Here is a 16,005-nt window from a genome sequence, read left to right on the forward strand (position 1 = left end):
AAAGTAGGTTCATTTCCGTCTAATAATAGACCCCTATCTAAATATAAAAATAGCCATACAGTTCACTTTTAATTGAATGTGATAAATTCTTTCATTCTCTTAATATCAATCTAAAGATCGTTATTATAAGTTTGTGACGCCAGACTGTCTAATTTCTAAAATGTTTTTGGCTTTTATAGGTGGTCTGTACAGATGAGTTTTACTTGTTTAAAACTCATTTAAGCGATTTCTGAACAAATAATACTCTGACATGTGGGTTGTTCAGAGCACAAGGAATTCAAGAACAATTACCAAATTTATAAAAAAAAAAATGATACATAAAATTTGTATGCTCAATTTAAATAAATCGAAAAGTGAACAGTATGTTTTACATTATAAAAGCTGTTTACAATATCTGGGATTGAATATTTAAAGCTCCGAAAGGAGTTTCAGATAGAGATCTTAAATATAAAACATGTTCTAAATGTTGAAAAGTGAACTTGAATTCATTATGCACTGAGCGTCTCATATACTCCCAGCTAAAGTCTAAATCACCATTGGTACTGGTTTCTTTTGGGTATATACTAAACTGAATTTTTTTTAGTATGCTAAAAGATACGTAAAGTAGTGCACAATAAGTCTTACTGATGTAGCATATAAATAAATACGTTTACTAAAAATCACTTGAAGGGCTGAAAACTACTTGACTTTTTTAAAGAACTTATTAACCGACTTGACTTTTATAAGAACGGATTAACCGACTTTGAAGTTTAACTCCATGCAGTTAGTATATTGAGCTTAAAACTTTCCTATATTAATATATTCTCATGAATTGTTATGTGATTTTTTAAAGATTATATACACATCAAAATATAGCAGTAAAATAGCTTTCGTGGTGAGTGAAGGTGGCTTCAATGATTGTAGCAAAGATTGAGAAAGAGAATAATAAACATTTTCCAACTTTAAATACGAAAATTTTCATCAGGGTTAATCAACCTCAGTAGATACCACAAATTCTTGAAAATGAAGGAAACTCATTGATACAATTAGATTATGATAAACAGGGTGATTAGAGATCTAGGAAAGAAAGAATATCGATAACTAAACATATTTATAGTATTATTAAGTAGGAATCCGAATGTAACGAATCGTCAGGAAATACTAAATATTCTTGGCTGAAATTTTTACTGCTTCCCCTCTTTAGGAAAATGTCTCTATGGACTTTCACTACCTCACTTGTTCCTTGATAACATTAGTTGGTAATGTGATTCTTACAATACATAGTGAAGTATAGTATTGTTAGGGATTGGAAAAGACACGAATTTAGTTTCAATAATTGAAATGAAATTAGAAAATTAAGCACAGATAAAAATGTGTATACAAGACTGCAATGCTGCTGTATATTACTCTAAATAAATAACTTAACGGGTTATAGGTTACTTTAACTTCATGAAATAATATAATAATAAATACTTTAGAACAAACCAGCAAAGATTCGATAAGTAAATACCAAGAACAAAATTTTTAAGAATGTGTATAGCTACGACATATCGACAAACATGCTTGCATACCGACTTTAACATAATTTTGTCTATGTGCTATTTCCTTCTTAAAATCGAAATAAAACCTTAATAAAACTGAGGTTAAAACTCTGGGACCTATTTCGATCTTCAGCATATTTATAAAAGTATTTAAACTGTTCTATATCGACGTGTAATGAATTACAATATCAAATTGTCATTAACCCATTAGAAGCCAAAGATCGAATTAACGATGGCTTGAAACAAATAGTAATTTTGTGATATTTGAGACCTTGTTTGAAGGGAAATGATAAAAAATGTACCTCACAGTTTGACAAAAAAATGTTGCGTTTACGCAACGTTGGTGCTTCATGTTGTCTTTCGTCTGAGCGATACTCTCGAGTATGAGAATATTTTCTAAGTTTAGAACTGTGAAATACATTAAAATTATTTTACATAACTTTAAATACGGAAACATTTTATTTCAAATCTTAAATATATTTTTTCATAGTGACTATGTCTGTATGTTTCTATAAAGCTCGTGCCGAGCCAAATAATATTTTCTCTTCACTTCATCGTAATACTATTTTATGTTTTCTTCCCAGTTAATTTCTATAGTTCCAGTATCTTTTAACAAATCTGAAATGTACAGAACCAACTGATGAGTCTACAGAAATCGTGTATAGTTACTTTATATGAAATGATATAAAGCAGTTTGAATACACAAGAACGTTACATTTGCTGCAAAGATAAATTGTCTCAAAATGACCAACTCTACATCTTCTTTTCTTCTGCGGGTGAGTTTTTACATGTTCAATATTGCAGTACCGTATAGAAGGCAGACTTATTGAAGATGGTCGTCCAAATGTTATATGAGTTTCTTCTAATTACACTTCTTCCACTGCTCTAGATTGAGATAATGGTGCTTCAGATTCACAAAACAGAAGTAACACAAGTATTGCTGACAGGGCTGGACTAACTCATCTGGAGACCTGGGGCTAGAAAATATATGTGGCCCCTGCTGACTTAACCTAATACATTTCTGTGAAAGTACAGTAGGAAAGTTAAGGGAATATGTTTCATTTTTTGTCATATTTTATTTTATGATGATGGTTGTATCTACATGATTCTATGTAGACAGCCAGTTGAGATTTTGATCAGAGTTGAGTTAATGAGTTGATTTTGAGTTTAACGTCCCTTTCAGCAGCGAGGACATATGAGACGAGAGCTACTGATTAACGTGGAATCCAAACCACATGAGCTCCCGCCTTGAAATATTTTGATCAGAGTGGAGGCCCTGTTCACCTGGAGGCCCGGAGCTATAGCGATCCTAAGCTCCTCCCTTAATCCGGCCCTGATTGCTGACCTAATTTCTAATTGAGACACCTTCTCACTTATTAGATCATAAAAAATCCCAGTGTTATCAAGTATACTATCAACAATGTCTTTGAATAAGGAGCACCATCATTTTTTTACTTTCTACAATTCTGTAGTTTGCCACACCGTTGTCATGAAGTTCTACTCCTACTATATTTGGATTATAAAGCTGTACAACTATTAATTGCTGTATCGAGACACGTTAGTGTTCTTTTCAGTTATATCTGCTAGCTGTTAAAATAGAATCAACATTTTCAAAGTTTGTAGCTAATGTAATGATAGAGTTGTCATTCCACCTCACAACAAAAATTTTGTCAGAACAGAACAATATTTCTACCTTCCTCTCCAACATCTTCGTGGACACCCTCAAATATTTCCCTAAAGAACAGAAACTTCTTCACCGTGTACATGTAGAAATGAGTATATTAAATACTTATTACTTAAATAAGTAAATAACAATAGTAAGCAGTAAAGGAAGTCTTGAAAAAATAAAAGTAATTTTAAAAACCTACAGAAAACCAAGGCAAATATAAAAATTGCCAGAACCAGTTTCTTTCAGATATAATAATGTAAATTTTAATTTCAGGTTGTTTGAAATCCATTTTACAATAATGCTTCTTAATCAAATTGATATCTAACTGAAACATGAATCCAGCTTTTGTCAAAATATCTACAATAGACATACTTCAGGAACAATAACATTGGAACTGATTTTTTTTCATAGTTTTGTGCATGAAAGTTTACACTTTACTTTACAATGTAAGCAAGTTTTGAATCTAGCAAATCTCGATCTATCATTCTTATCTTATCTAAATAATTCATGTAACCGTTCACTTAGTTTCTTATTTTCTTATTCTCCATTCACAGAAATATATATATACTTCTTTATTGTAATTTTAGTTAAACTACAACGTGCATGTTAATCGCCTCAGACTACGATCTGAGTGTTTTGCATATTCATACATCATAATATATTGTAAAGACAATGCAAAAGACTAACGCTGCGTAAATGCAATATTAAATTCAAAACAAAACATTGATTCAATATTTAAATCTAACAATTTCTATTTATAACATTTTACAGATCATAAGAGGGAATTGCACAGTAATATCTAATTCAAACATTACATTATAGTATCGCGTATATATATATATAATACTGTGTTTACGCAACGCTGGCTAAAGCTGTCTTAAAAAATTTCAACATGGTTTCAATAATGGCGCCAAACGATGATAACAAATCTCAATGTAATAACTAATGTCACAGTTGAAACAATCAAACAAGAGGGTGAAGCAAGTATTCTATATCGACTATGCAAAAGCTTTCGATAGTATGAATCGTGATAGGTGGTTACTAACTCAATAAATTTAGCTATCGTTTTGAACTACTTAGTCTATTTAAATCCCACTTGAAAGACAGAAAGCAATTTGCCGTATAGAAAAGTTGTAAACCAATTTTAAAAATTACAATTATCAAGAGTATCCCAGGGATCAAAGTTGGTTCCATTATTACTTCTTATATGTATTCAACATTCAACTCACGAAATTACACATACGGTACCCAGGAACACCATGTAAGCAGATCCTAGAAAAAGTGTTCACCCCATTGCAAACGAGTTACGCCTATACAATCCTACTGTCGGTGGCGGCTTTCTGTAATCCGTGAGGTAAAAGTCATGGATGAAACATGTTTGACACACATCAAAAAGTATCACTGTCAGGGAGTCTTAAAATCTCTGAGTGTAAGAAATAATTCGGAAAGTTTCCCGCAGCGTAATGTACTTTCGGATTAAAAATTACTTTGCTATGACAAAAGTCATTTTGAGGAAAGGATGCGAAGCATATAAAACAAAAATAAATGTTAGATTGTAAAGAACATGATGATTAGAACGAAATGGTCGGTGTCAAATATAGACCGGTGCAAATTGGTAGGTATCTTTGATTTTCATATTGGACATATAATGGATGTGTGACTAGCTGGAGCGACTGTCCAGGACTGTCACTGTATTAGGTGTGCCAAGAGCAAAAGTAACCGACATGAAATTGGCATTCAGAATTCGTGCCAAGATATCATCAGAGGAGAAGAGTAATGGATTGGCGTTGATTGTTGTTGAGAGGATTCATCGAACATTGAAGTGATCGTTACCAACAACTATAGACCCAATGATTGGAACTGGCTGCAAAATGTAATCACCATCAGAAACAATGTGTTAAACAACGAATTACTGCCAATGTCTATGTGAATATTTTAGGTGATTAGATACACTTCTGAGGTAACAGTGGTCAGTGGTAGAGCAGTTAATTCTGGTGGTAGAGGTCTCTGGCTTGATCCCAGGTTACGTAAGTTTGTAGAGAATACCACTATCTCTGAGAGTTTTCTCGAGGTTCTTCCGTTTCCTTCACATTTTCATTCCACCAATTATTATTTTATTATCATTCACTTTCACTAAGCGCCCGTCTCCTTTAGCTTAACGGCCATAATCGTCGAACGTTAAACTAAAGAACATTATTTCATTTCACCTACATCCTATAGTACAAAATGTTTTCTAACAAAAGGAAAACAAAAAATAATAATGCTCCAAATTACGTACCCACACTTGTTCAGGCATGATTTGATTAAAATCAGGATATCTTTTGTCTGCTCATTCTCCTAACTTATATATTATTAAACATCTATGATCAGTTTTAAAGCAGCTAGTCCGGTCTTGCATTATCGCTGATGCAACACATACTGCATAAAGAACACTGGTTCTCTATTCCTCTGGAAACAACTCACAAATTATATGATCAGTTCTGCGGCGTGTATAAGCTGTACTATAGGCTATAGGAGGAGCGATGGACTATTAATAAGTTAAATTTCATTTAGTTAAAGTGTTTCTGTTATTGTGATAAACACATGGAAAGAAAAATCGAGCGTATATAGAAGGAAAATCTGTAGATTTCGATTACAGGCGGCTTTCGTGACGTTACTTCTGCCACGACAGAAAACTGCAATCTACAAATCAGTGTTGTAATGCAATTTTCTAGACTATGTTGTGCTCGTACACAACCAAATAGTGTTTATTAAAGCACATAACCATGATTTTTCGTATCCTGCACGTGCCAACGGAAACACACATGATTCTCGTCTATTTGCGGCCGTACAGGTTAGTCCTGCAACAAACCTGCACGAAATCTGGTAAAGAGAAATCTTGTGGTAGATAAAATTTTCACTGCTACCTTTTGCCTCAGCTATACTAAAAATCACCTTCCTTTTCTATTTGTGCACATACAACAGAATGAATGTGCGTCCCAGATACTTAATTTTATCTCAACGGTTGGTGGAAACTCGATGTTAACTGTCGCACATGGCGTTTCCGAAACATAATATTTACGGAGAAATGAACAAAATCAGACGCAATGTCAGCATAAATGTTGGAAAAAATGTAATAAAAGTCATTAATGTGCGGTGATTAATTAGGGAGAAAAATGAACTTACATTGTGAACTATATGAGTTTGCGTATTGATACGGTATTAAGTAAACAGGCAATAGAGAAAAATACGGCAGTGTTTCAAACCCACTGCCTTAATAACTACCCTAAGATGTGTTTGCAGCAGCAATGGGGGGTAAACAGAAATGCAGACCGGAAAGTAATGAAACAGAAGTTGTATCTGAACCAAATATGGTAAAACTGGGAAAATTTGTGGCGTTATCCCATTTTATGTGGACATACATTTGTAAAATCTACGGAAGAAATACGTTACTTGATTTCACAATAGGATTGTACAACTAATGAAAATATATCAGAATTTTACATCTTACGTGTGTAATAAGGTACAAACACGAGATGGCATTGTCCTCTTTACCACGTAATACCCTATGAAGTGAAGTACTATGTAAAGCCAGTCTACAAACTGATCGTAGAAGTGTCGCAAAGCTGTGCCACACACAAGGCACTTTTTTGTGCCATATAAAGTGTTTTCCTACTGTCCTCGTTTATGCGTATACCCAATGTCACAGACCCGATTACTCTTTAGGGATGCACTCCCTAGCTGTCACTCGGATCCCTATGCTTTGCGCGTGCTCTGACGTTAGTGCTTTTAAAAGCCCAACTAGCTCAAGTTGGTTTGTGTTTTCGGGTTAATTCATGTTGTATACATTGCAGTTTTTATATCATATGTAAACGTATCTCTCCTAAAGTCAATTTGCACCTATTGATGCAACTCCTTCCCGAAGAAATACTTTCTAAGGCAGTAAGAGTGCATTCCCTGCTAAGTGAAGATCACATTTCATGAATATAAGAACCCCTTTCTGGCATTTATTTCAAAGTTGGTCGTCCGCCTAATTTATGGCAAAAAGTGTAATTACTGGTTCCTTTCTGTACCAAAGTTTCATATTTAATTCACATAGTATTGCTGAGCGAGCGTTAGAGAGTAAATACGGGCTAGAGCCCCGCAAGGCACGTTGTTTTCTGTCTTTATTACAGCTAAATGAGGAGGTGGATCTCTGTCCTAGTACCGGTACCCTGCCGCTATGTTGGTTGTTACTTACCGTTACATTGAAAAGTATAATTTTCTCCACGTTTCTTTACAATTATTTGCTTACCGCATTTCCCACAAATTAAATCTTTAGATTTATTAAGCCATAACTTTTATTTACTTTTAATAGATTTTGCTCATTATCACCAGGCACGTTTACAAACAAATGCCCATTACATTCCCATAATCCTATCATAAAGTAACTTGCGCCAAGTAGTTCCCTCCGCTTACCAAATAGTTCCATGTTTAGAACCGTATATATAAGAAAATGAACACAATTTATGCTCTCCTTATACATTTTTAAGCACACAAACAAGCAAATTATTCATTTCTTCCTCATAAATTTTCAATTTTGCAAGAAACGGACGACCAACTTTGGAACTTAATCTGAACCCCTTGTGTGACAAATGTATACAGGAAATATATATTTTGAGATGCGTTTTGGAGCTTTTGATGTGCCATGGACATGTACTTGGTAAGGAGTTCTGTTCCCAATCCTCCCTTTAAAAGTTTATTTATATAACGCTAGTAGGATTTTCTTATGGTGTTGCTTGGAAACAGGGAAAGGTAAGGATTCATTGTTTTCGTTGTAGCTTGCAACACTTAACAGTTGAAAGATACTAATTCTGAGCAGTGATATAACATTATTAAGTATCTTTCGAAGGCACGGATTTCAATTCTGAAGATTCTATATCTAATGTTTGTGATGTTCTCGCTTATTTAAAAGCCAACATCCCAGTTCTTCGCCGAGTTCCTCGAGAAGCTAGATTGGTCGTAGCAGAATCACTTCAAGACGTACTATAAAAAATATTGAAAACTAACAATCTTGAATCTTGGACTGGCCTTTTCCTGTATTCTGTGTCTCACCAGACTCCGCAAAATGTCACCAACCTCATATCGTGGGTAAAGCACAGAGTCAGGACTTGGTCAGAATCTCATAGGAATCCTTTATTAACCCACTTTATGAATACATACAAACTTCGTTAACTTCCAACATCTAACTCATTTAATATCAAGACCATCGAACACAAATTGGCAGAGGGATTCGAGGAGCAGTGAGATTGTTATCTTCCGAAGATGTTTTAACTACTCTGGATACATTACTGATGGAATCCCTTAGAGAAGAACATCCTGCTCACTCTTATTCAATGAATTTTCCTGAACCTGCCGAGACATTCATTATTGTTACTAAAGTATCAGCAATTCTAAAAGATCTTATTATGATTTAAGATTCCGAGACGAAAGAGAACTTAATCAACTCAGTGTGCGAATTATTAAACCTGATAATTTTAAGAAAATTACCAGCCTTGATAAATCCGATTTTTTCGGTGCTTCACTCATTGCGCTCAAGAAGAAAAGTGGTGACATTCGAAGAGTAGCAGTAGGTAATGTGTGGAGACGACTCACAGCTAAAGTTATATGCTCGAGGATGCGAGAATCATTAATTGATATATTAAACCACACCAGCTAGGAGTCTGCGTGCCCTACGGAGCTGAAATAGCAGTCCATGCAGCACGTATGTTTTATTCCTCTCATCATCCTCAAACTAAAGCCTTACTCAAAATAGACTTCAAAAATGAATTCAATTAAATTAACCGAGATTCAAAGCTGCCTTCAGTTAAAAGCCACTTCCTTTCTTCTTTCCATACATACATCAGAGCTACTCACAATCTAGCTACCTCTTTATAGGAGATAATATTATCCTTTCACAACGTGGAGTTCAACAGGAAGATCCACTAAGTCCTGTTCACTCTATAATTAGAGATAATATTGAACTCAACATTTGGTATTTAGATTATGACATTATAGCCGGAGAAACTGAGTCAGTATTACATACTATAAATCATATACGCACACAAGCAACATCGATCGGATTGTCTCTCAATTACTCGAAATGTGAAATAGGCTTCCTAGGAGTAACAAATGCTGAAACTCAAACTCTATATGATAGATTCAACGAGGCGGCGCCTGGAATTAAATTATTAACTTCTTCTAACGCCGAACTGCTAGGAGCAGCTCTTACACCAGACACAAGGAGCAAGATATTACTGGAAAAGATTTCATCTTTAGATCATCTACTTTCGCGCCTTTTCAAACTTTCTGCACATTCAACGTTTTATCTCCTCAGAGCATCTTTTTCGATCCCAAGATTGTTGTATTTTCTACACTGTTCCCAATCCTGGAGAGACGATAATCTACTGGAGAAATTCGACAACAGGATTGGCGAATGTTCTAAATTGTACCTTCAGTGACGAAGCATTTCTACGAGCATCATTACCAGTCAAAAACGGAAGTGTAGGAATCCGTCGCGCCACAGACTTGGCTATCCCGTCTTTTCTAGCCTCTTTCTATAGTTCAAGAAGACTGATCGGAACTCTCCTTCAGAGAGAGGATGAAGTCACCTACCCCGATGTACTGGACTGTATAGCTAAATGGTCAAATTTAGTTGGGTCAGACCCCCCCCCCGGCTCCAGCAAGTCGAAATAAACAGTCGATCTGAGAGGAGCACATCGTGAATTACCGTTTAGCTTCATTATTGCAGTCTTCTAATAACTTCGAAGATAAGGCCATTCTTCTTGCTTCCATGTGCCCTGAAAACGGTGCATGGCATCAAGCTCTACCGTCACCTTCTCTCGGACTATACCTAGACAACGAAAGCTTCCGAGTATCCGTCGCTCTTCGTCTAGGAGCAAATATATGCTAGAAACAACCATTGTCCAAGTTGCAGCGCTCTCGAGGATAAAACAGGTTTACATGGTATTTCATGCACAAGTAGTGCTGCCAGATATTCACGCTATTGGAATGTGAATATCATTTTGAGAGCCTTAACATTCGCAGGGGTACCAGCTGTGAGAGAACCAATTGGCTGCAGCCGTTCAGACGGAAAAAGGTCAGATGGTATAACGTTAGTGCCATGGAAGCAAGGAAAGGCGTTGATTTGGGATTTCACTTGCTCAGGCACTTATGCAGCTTTAAACCTTCAATTTTCATCAACAAAAGCAGGACTTGTCGCTGCACGGAGAGGAAAAGAAAATAGAATTAAATATTAATCTCCTAAACAAGTATTGGTTTCTTGCAATAGCAATTGAGTCTAGTGGTTTCTGGGATCAAGAGGGCGCTAAATTTATTAACGAAATCGGCAAACGTATATCCATTAAATCAGGAAACACTCGAGCCAAATCTTTTCTAATTGAACGCATAATCATGGCCATTCAACGAGGGAAAATATCCAGTATTATGGGCACGTTACCCACTGGTAAAGAACTAGAAGAGATTTTTCTTTTATAATTTCTGACGGCGTCTAGCACACTAACAGCATTAAATTTTTGGAAAGAAAGTTAGAGATCTAGAATACATTTGTGTCCCAAATCCCTGGGAGTCAAAGCGTTAGATAATTCAATTGAACAGTACTAGTTAACCTTGAATAAAACTAATTCTGTTTTTCAATTCTTAGCAGAGAGCACAGTAGGTCAAATGCAATGTCCTAGGAGAAAGTAGCTGGGTTTGGAGATCTTGAAGGCAGAGAACGTTTCGAGGAAAGTGGAGTTGCTACCAACAGTTTAACTGATCTTGAAAGTAGTGTAATAGTGTTACTGTCATTGTTTATATTATGTAGTTATAAAAAAGCATTGTTTGTAGTTATTTCAAGGTGATAGGCAACTGAAGACAAATTTGGAATAAGAAAAAAATCTTAAATTATTGATGAAATAAAGTGATACCATATATATATTATATTTGTGATTAACAGTTAAAAGTGACCGATGGAAATTTAATATGGGTAATTGTAGGTATGGTATATTAAAATAACAACAAATAGTAATAGAACATTAAAAAAGGTTTTTGCGGGTCTAATCCGGGCCCCTCATCCAAGGTATATAAAATAACAACTAGCCCCAGTTCCCGATTAGCGTTCTGATTGGCTCACTGTCCGTGACGTCATGTGGAGGTATGGGTGAAGATTTTTTCGCTTGCCTGCTTGTTACACTTCGCGATTTATTCGTAAAACTGGATTCAAAACATAATTATGATATTCCTTGTCTTCCCAAATACAAATAATGAGTTATTTGTACTCATAGATGAGACAATATAATGTAATAAATATATAAATACCATCAATAATAATTAATTATCTATACAAATAAAAATGAATATAATATTTACTTGCTAATTCATTTTAGAGCTTTGGATCGATTTTTATAATTTTTAGTACCGTACATGAGTTGACCTGGTCCTTATTACTCTGATTAAAGGGCGAATACTAAGGGGTAGAAGGGGTTCAAAATTTGTACCTAAAATACAGTATCTCACGAACCTATCGTTAGAAAGATGAAATTCACTATATAAACTCCTCGTTAAGCTTAAACAAAAACATGTCCCATTGTTTTTGAAACTTTCCGTTTTAAGGGGTAGAGGGGGCATTTTTCTATTCATTGTAACAATGTTTGATTGCTAACTTCTCCTCGATCAACTTTAACGATTTTTGGTACTTTCATGCAACCAGGCCTAACTTAGGATCTTATTTTTTCGCTCGGGATGAGAGGAGATAGGAAGGAGGTGACAAATAATCAAAAACAATAGAAATTGGTGTCCAGTCCATAATTTTCAGGGTCACTGAATAGTGACCACTGATACCGTTTAAAACCAAATTCATCCTCTTTGGGCGTGGGGAAGGGGTGACATTTGGATTTTTGTCGTTGCTCTTTCATTGAAAAGTGAATTCTAAGGGTGGAAGGAGTTCAAATACTTTCCATAAACCAATCCTCTCAATAAGAACATTTCAGGTAGTAAAATACATAAAGCAAACATTATTCAAAATTTCAGAGATTCCGGGTATGTAGTAACAAATTAGGTTAGGTTGTGTTAGGATAGGTTAGGTTATGTTAGAAATCTAATCCACCCTAACCTAATATAACCGAATCTAACCTAACCTAATTTGATTAGGTTAGGTTAAGTTAGGTCAGGTTAGAAATCTAACCTAACCCGTTGTATTTACTGTGTGTTAACCAAATTGTCAAAAATCGTGACTGCAAAATATTTCCTTTACATTACTGATATTTGTTTATTACTCAATATAACACATTTTACATTATGTATTACAGGTTATAAGTTGCACAGATATCTATACAGTGGTATACATACATAAAAGAACCACCTTCACAGGGGAAAATTTGTAGTTACTTGTCCTACACTGTGCCCTTCGATTTATCGGAATTTAGTTTTTGTGGCTTAGCCCCCTCTCTCAGCCACTCCTTTAATTATAAGAATATGGTAAGAGTGCACTTTGATCAGAACAAATGATTTTGTCCCACGATGTGGCATTCGAGAAGGAATAAAATCAATGTGATTTGTACGTAACAGGTACGGTTCGGTTAAACAAGGTTAGATTCGGTTCGTAATAGGTTCCTATGAATGTTAGAATAATGTTTCAGATACTTAACAAAACTTATGAATATCATTTAAACTAAAGAATATATAAGAGTCTACATTTATATTCTCATTGGTACCCCCTTCCACTTCGCTTTACGTACATAAACTCCTTAATTTTCAGGCCCTCTGAAACAAATGTCATAAAAGTAAAATTAATTATTGTTGTCACACACCTGTTTTTCAACTTGACTAGTGTCTAGTTTATTTTTACCCATGCCAGTTTGGTATCAATAATGAAGGAAAAAGGTCAGATCTTAAACACTACTTTTGCAGGAAACTCAGAAGCTCGTTTTTTCAAACTCTTTGATAATCCTCTGGTGAAAAGTGAGCAGAACATATTCGTGCGTTATCCACATTAAAAGTGCTCTTTCGCTTACAGCGGGAAATCAATCTTCTTCGAAGTTCATCATTTTTAGGGAATCGATGGAACATTATTTCATTTGTATTGCTTCCTATGTTATTAGAATGAGCTGCTGCACAAGATAACTTTTCCCCATTTTGAAACAGTAGTAAAAATGAAATGAAATCTTCAAGTTTTACGTCCCACGGTTATGCCGGCTAGGCTAAAGGAGACGGTGATGATGAGAGATGAGTGAAATGGTGGAATGAAGAAAGTGGGAGGAAACGGGAGAACCCACGAGCACGGTGTTTGTCCACCACAAAGTTCACTTCGCGGGGGCTGGGATCGAACCCGGGACCCCAAGCACCAGAGGTGAACGCTCTACCACTGAGCCACCGCGCCCCCTTGAAACAGTAGTGTTATTGTTTATGCAGAATTTCAATTATTTTGAAAAATACCGCAAACCTCCACGTAACGTCACCGACCACAAAGTATCCTAGGAAAAATGAGAGCAGAAAAGCTATCCCGAGAGTCCCCTGCCCCCATCTGCGTAAGTTTATCCGAAAATGGTTGATACCCATGCACTGGTCAATCAACGAGAACAAAAGAAATACAAAGTCTACTATATTTAACAATATTAATCTTATGTAATTAGGACTTAATTTTAAGATAAAGCAACAATAAGTAAATTGATTTTTGTAAAAAAAAAAAAAAAAAATAGAAAAAAAGAATTATTTAGTTCTTATGTTTGAAATTGAATTTACTACTCTATAATACAAAAACTTACACTCTCCGTAAATACATCATACCGTACTGCAGTAGATAATAATACACATTATATGCTTAACTCGTCCACAAGCAAAATTTTCAGACTGTCTCTCTCTATCGAAATATTTTGTATAATTCACTTTACTTCACTGGGAAAGTATATCACCACTCTTTTTCTTCTTCCTTTCTTCATAACCACAGATCACATAGCCTAACGGCAAGATTGGTAACTACATGGAAAAACAAGTGTATCGTTTGTCGCGCTTGCAGCGACATCTACTCTCGCTGGCAGGATAATGTAACTACTCACCAGCAGTGTAACTATCCACCTAAAGAACTCACCAATATGAGCAGTAGATCCATAGGCATAGACTAGTTTCCAACATTAGCAGTGTATCCATACAGCACCTTGACGTAGTTTATAAATAATATTTGCCATTAAATTCAAAATGCAAATATGATGTCCTTCTAGTAGTCCTAATTTCCTATCTTTATTCATTCGATTATTTTAATCGAAGGTCATATTAATAAGAGTTAAAATGTGGTTATTGTGTACTATATTCGTATAATTTTATCTATTTAGAAATTGGAGACACTCTTTTTTCACTCTATGCTTTAAGTACGAATTCAATAAAATTCAAAGAGAAAAAATGCTAGACTTGTCTGGCAATCGAACCTTTCCTCTACTCTTATAATGCCGGTGAGCTATCATACACTTTCAGTTCCTCCCCCATTGGCTCTGCGCTGTCCTGAACATTGAATTAGGGTTAATCTCGACAGTATACCGATACAGTAAGCTATAGACCGGAATACGACCTCTTGTACTCTCACATTTTCATTGTTCTAATTTTGTTGATTTCGTACCTACAAAAGATACAGTAAAAGAAAAATCAAACCTTTCCCCCCAATTTCTTAATAAATAAAGTTATACATATACGCAATAAACACAATTAAAATATAATACTAACACGCTTTCGATCGGAATCATATAGTAAAGCTAAAAATTTCCAAATTAAGGCTGCTAGAAGGTAATTATAGCTATTTAACTTTAATTAATGTTAGGTAACTATTAATGCTATAGTTCTAAATATATACATTTATTAAAATTTCATTTGAAATTCTCTCATATAGCGGCGCAAATCTGTCTTCAAGATTGGGTGGGTAAGGCGGGAAAGGCCGTTCTCATATTTTTTTTTCTAAACGATGTCCAAAATATTATGAAGTTGAAAACAATGCTGTGGAGGATCAGGGGAGCAGAGTTGTCTTCAACATTGGGAGGCCGGCAGATTTGAGGCTTATTCTGGGGGGACATCAATTTCATTGCACTTGCCTTTGTGGCAAATGGACACAAATCATCACATTTCTCACCGAAAAACACATTTCAAATCAGATTATTCGGGGACAGTCCCCCCTCAGTTCCAAGATTGGAGGGGACATGTCCCCCTCATTCCCCCGGGATTTGCGCCAGTGGTCGTTGCATTCCCAGCTCGCAGGACCGTTTATTTACTTTAAATTTCTCTGTTTTCTTAAAAAGTAATCGTTGTAGATCTTTTCTTATCCTCTCTCTCCCTAAGTGAGAAATCAATAAATTTCCTAACAAAGCTTGGTAAAACATGTTAATTGTGTTGAAAACCTTACCGGGAAGCGTGATGGTAAAGCGTTCACATCTAGTGCATGGGTCTCTGGTTCGATTCCAGTTCGCGCCAAGTTAAATTTGTAGTGGGCAAACACCGCGTGCATGAATGTTCTCAGAGTTCTCCCGTTTCCTCACCATTATCACCCATCTCATCATGATTGCATGCCTTGACGCACAGTGGATGATTTAAAAAAAAAAAAACGTACCTGAATTTCAGTCTCACCTAAAACAGTCACTCCTTTCTTGCTGTTCCATAACTAAAAGGTTGACATTTCTGCCAGAATAAATTAAGATAACATTCAACTTGCGAAAATCTACATAGATGTAATAATTACTTTTGCGTTGCTTTGGAATTCGCAAATTCTGTGAACATTATTACGCACTGAAGCTCGTGAGCCCGTAGTGAGGAGAAATTGACGATTGTAAATAAGAATCATAA

The 16,005-nt window shown here is 35.5% G+C and overlaps 1 protein-coding gene across 1 annotated transcript in view; it reads right to left on the reverse strand.

Moving 5' to 3' along the window:
• LOC145679409 (uncharacterized) overlaps window positions 1-14,086 on the reverse strand; it is a 64,052-nt gene extending 49,966 nt beyond the window's left edge. Inside the window, exon 1 of the mRNA XM_081749991.1 lies at window positions 13,950-14,086. Within this exon, the coding sequence (XP_081606117.1) occupies window positions 13,950-13,969 (20 nt within the window). The 5' untranslated portion in view covers window positions 13,970-14,086. The remainder of the gene's footprint in view (window positions 1-13,949) is intronic.
• Between the last annotated feature and the right edge of the window lie 1,919 nt (window positions 14,087-16,005).

The sequence above is a fragment of the Thermobia domestica genome, chromosome 2 (assembly GCF_964235325.1).
Source record: "Thermobia domestica chromosome 2, izTheDome1.hap1.1, whole genome shotgun sequence".
Classification (NCBI taxonomy): Eukaryota; Metazoa; Arthropoda; class Insecta; order Zygentoma; family Lepismatidae; genus Thermobia; species Thermobia domestica.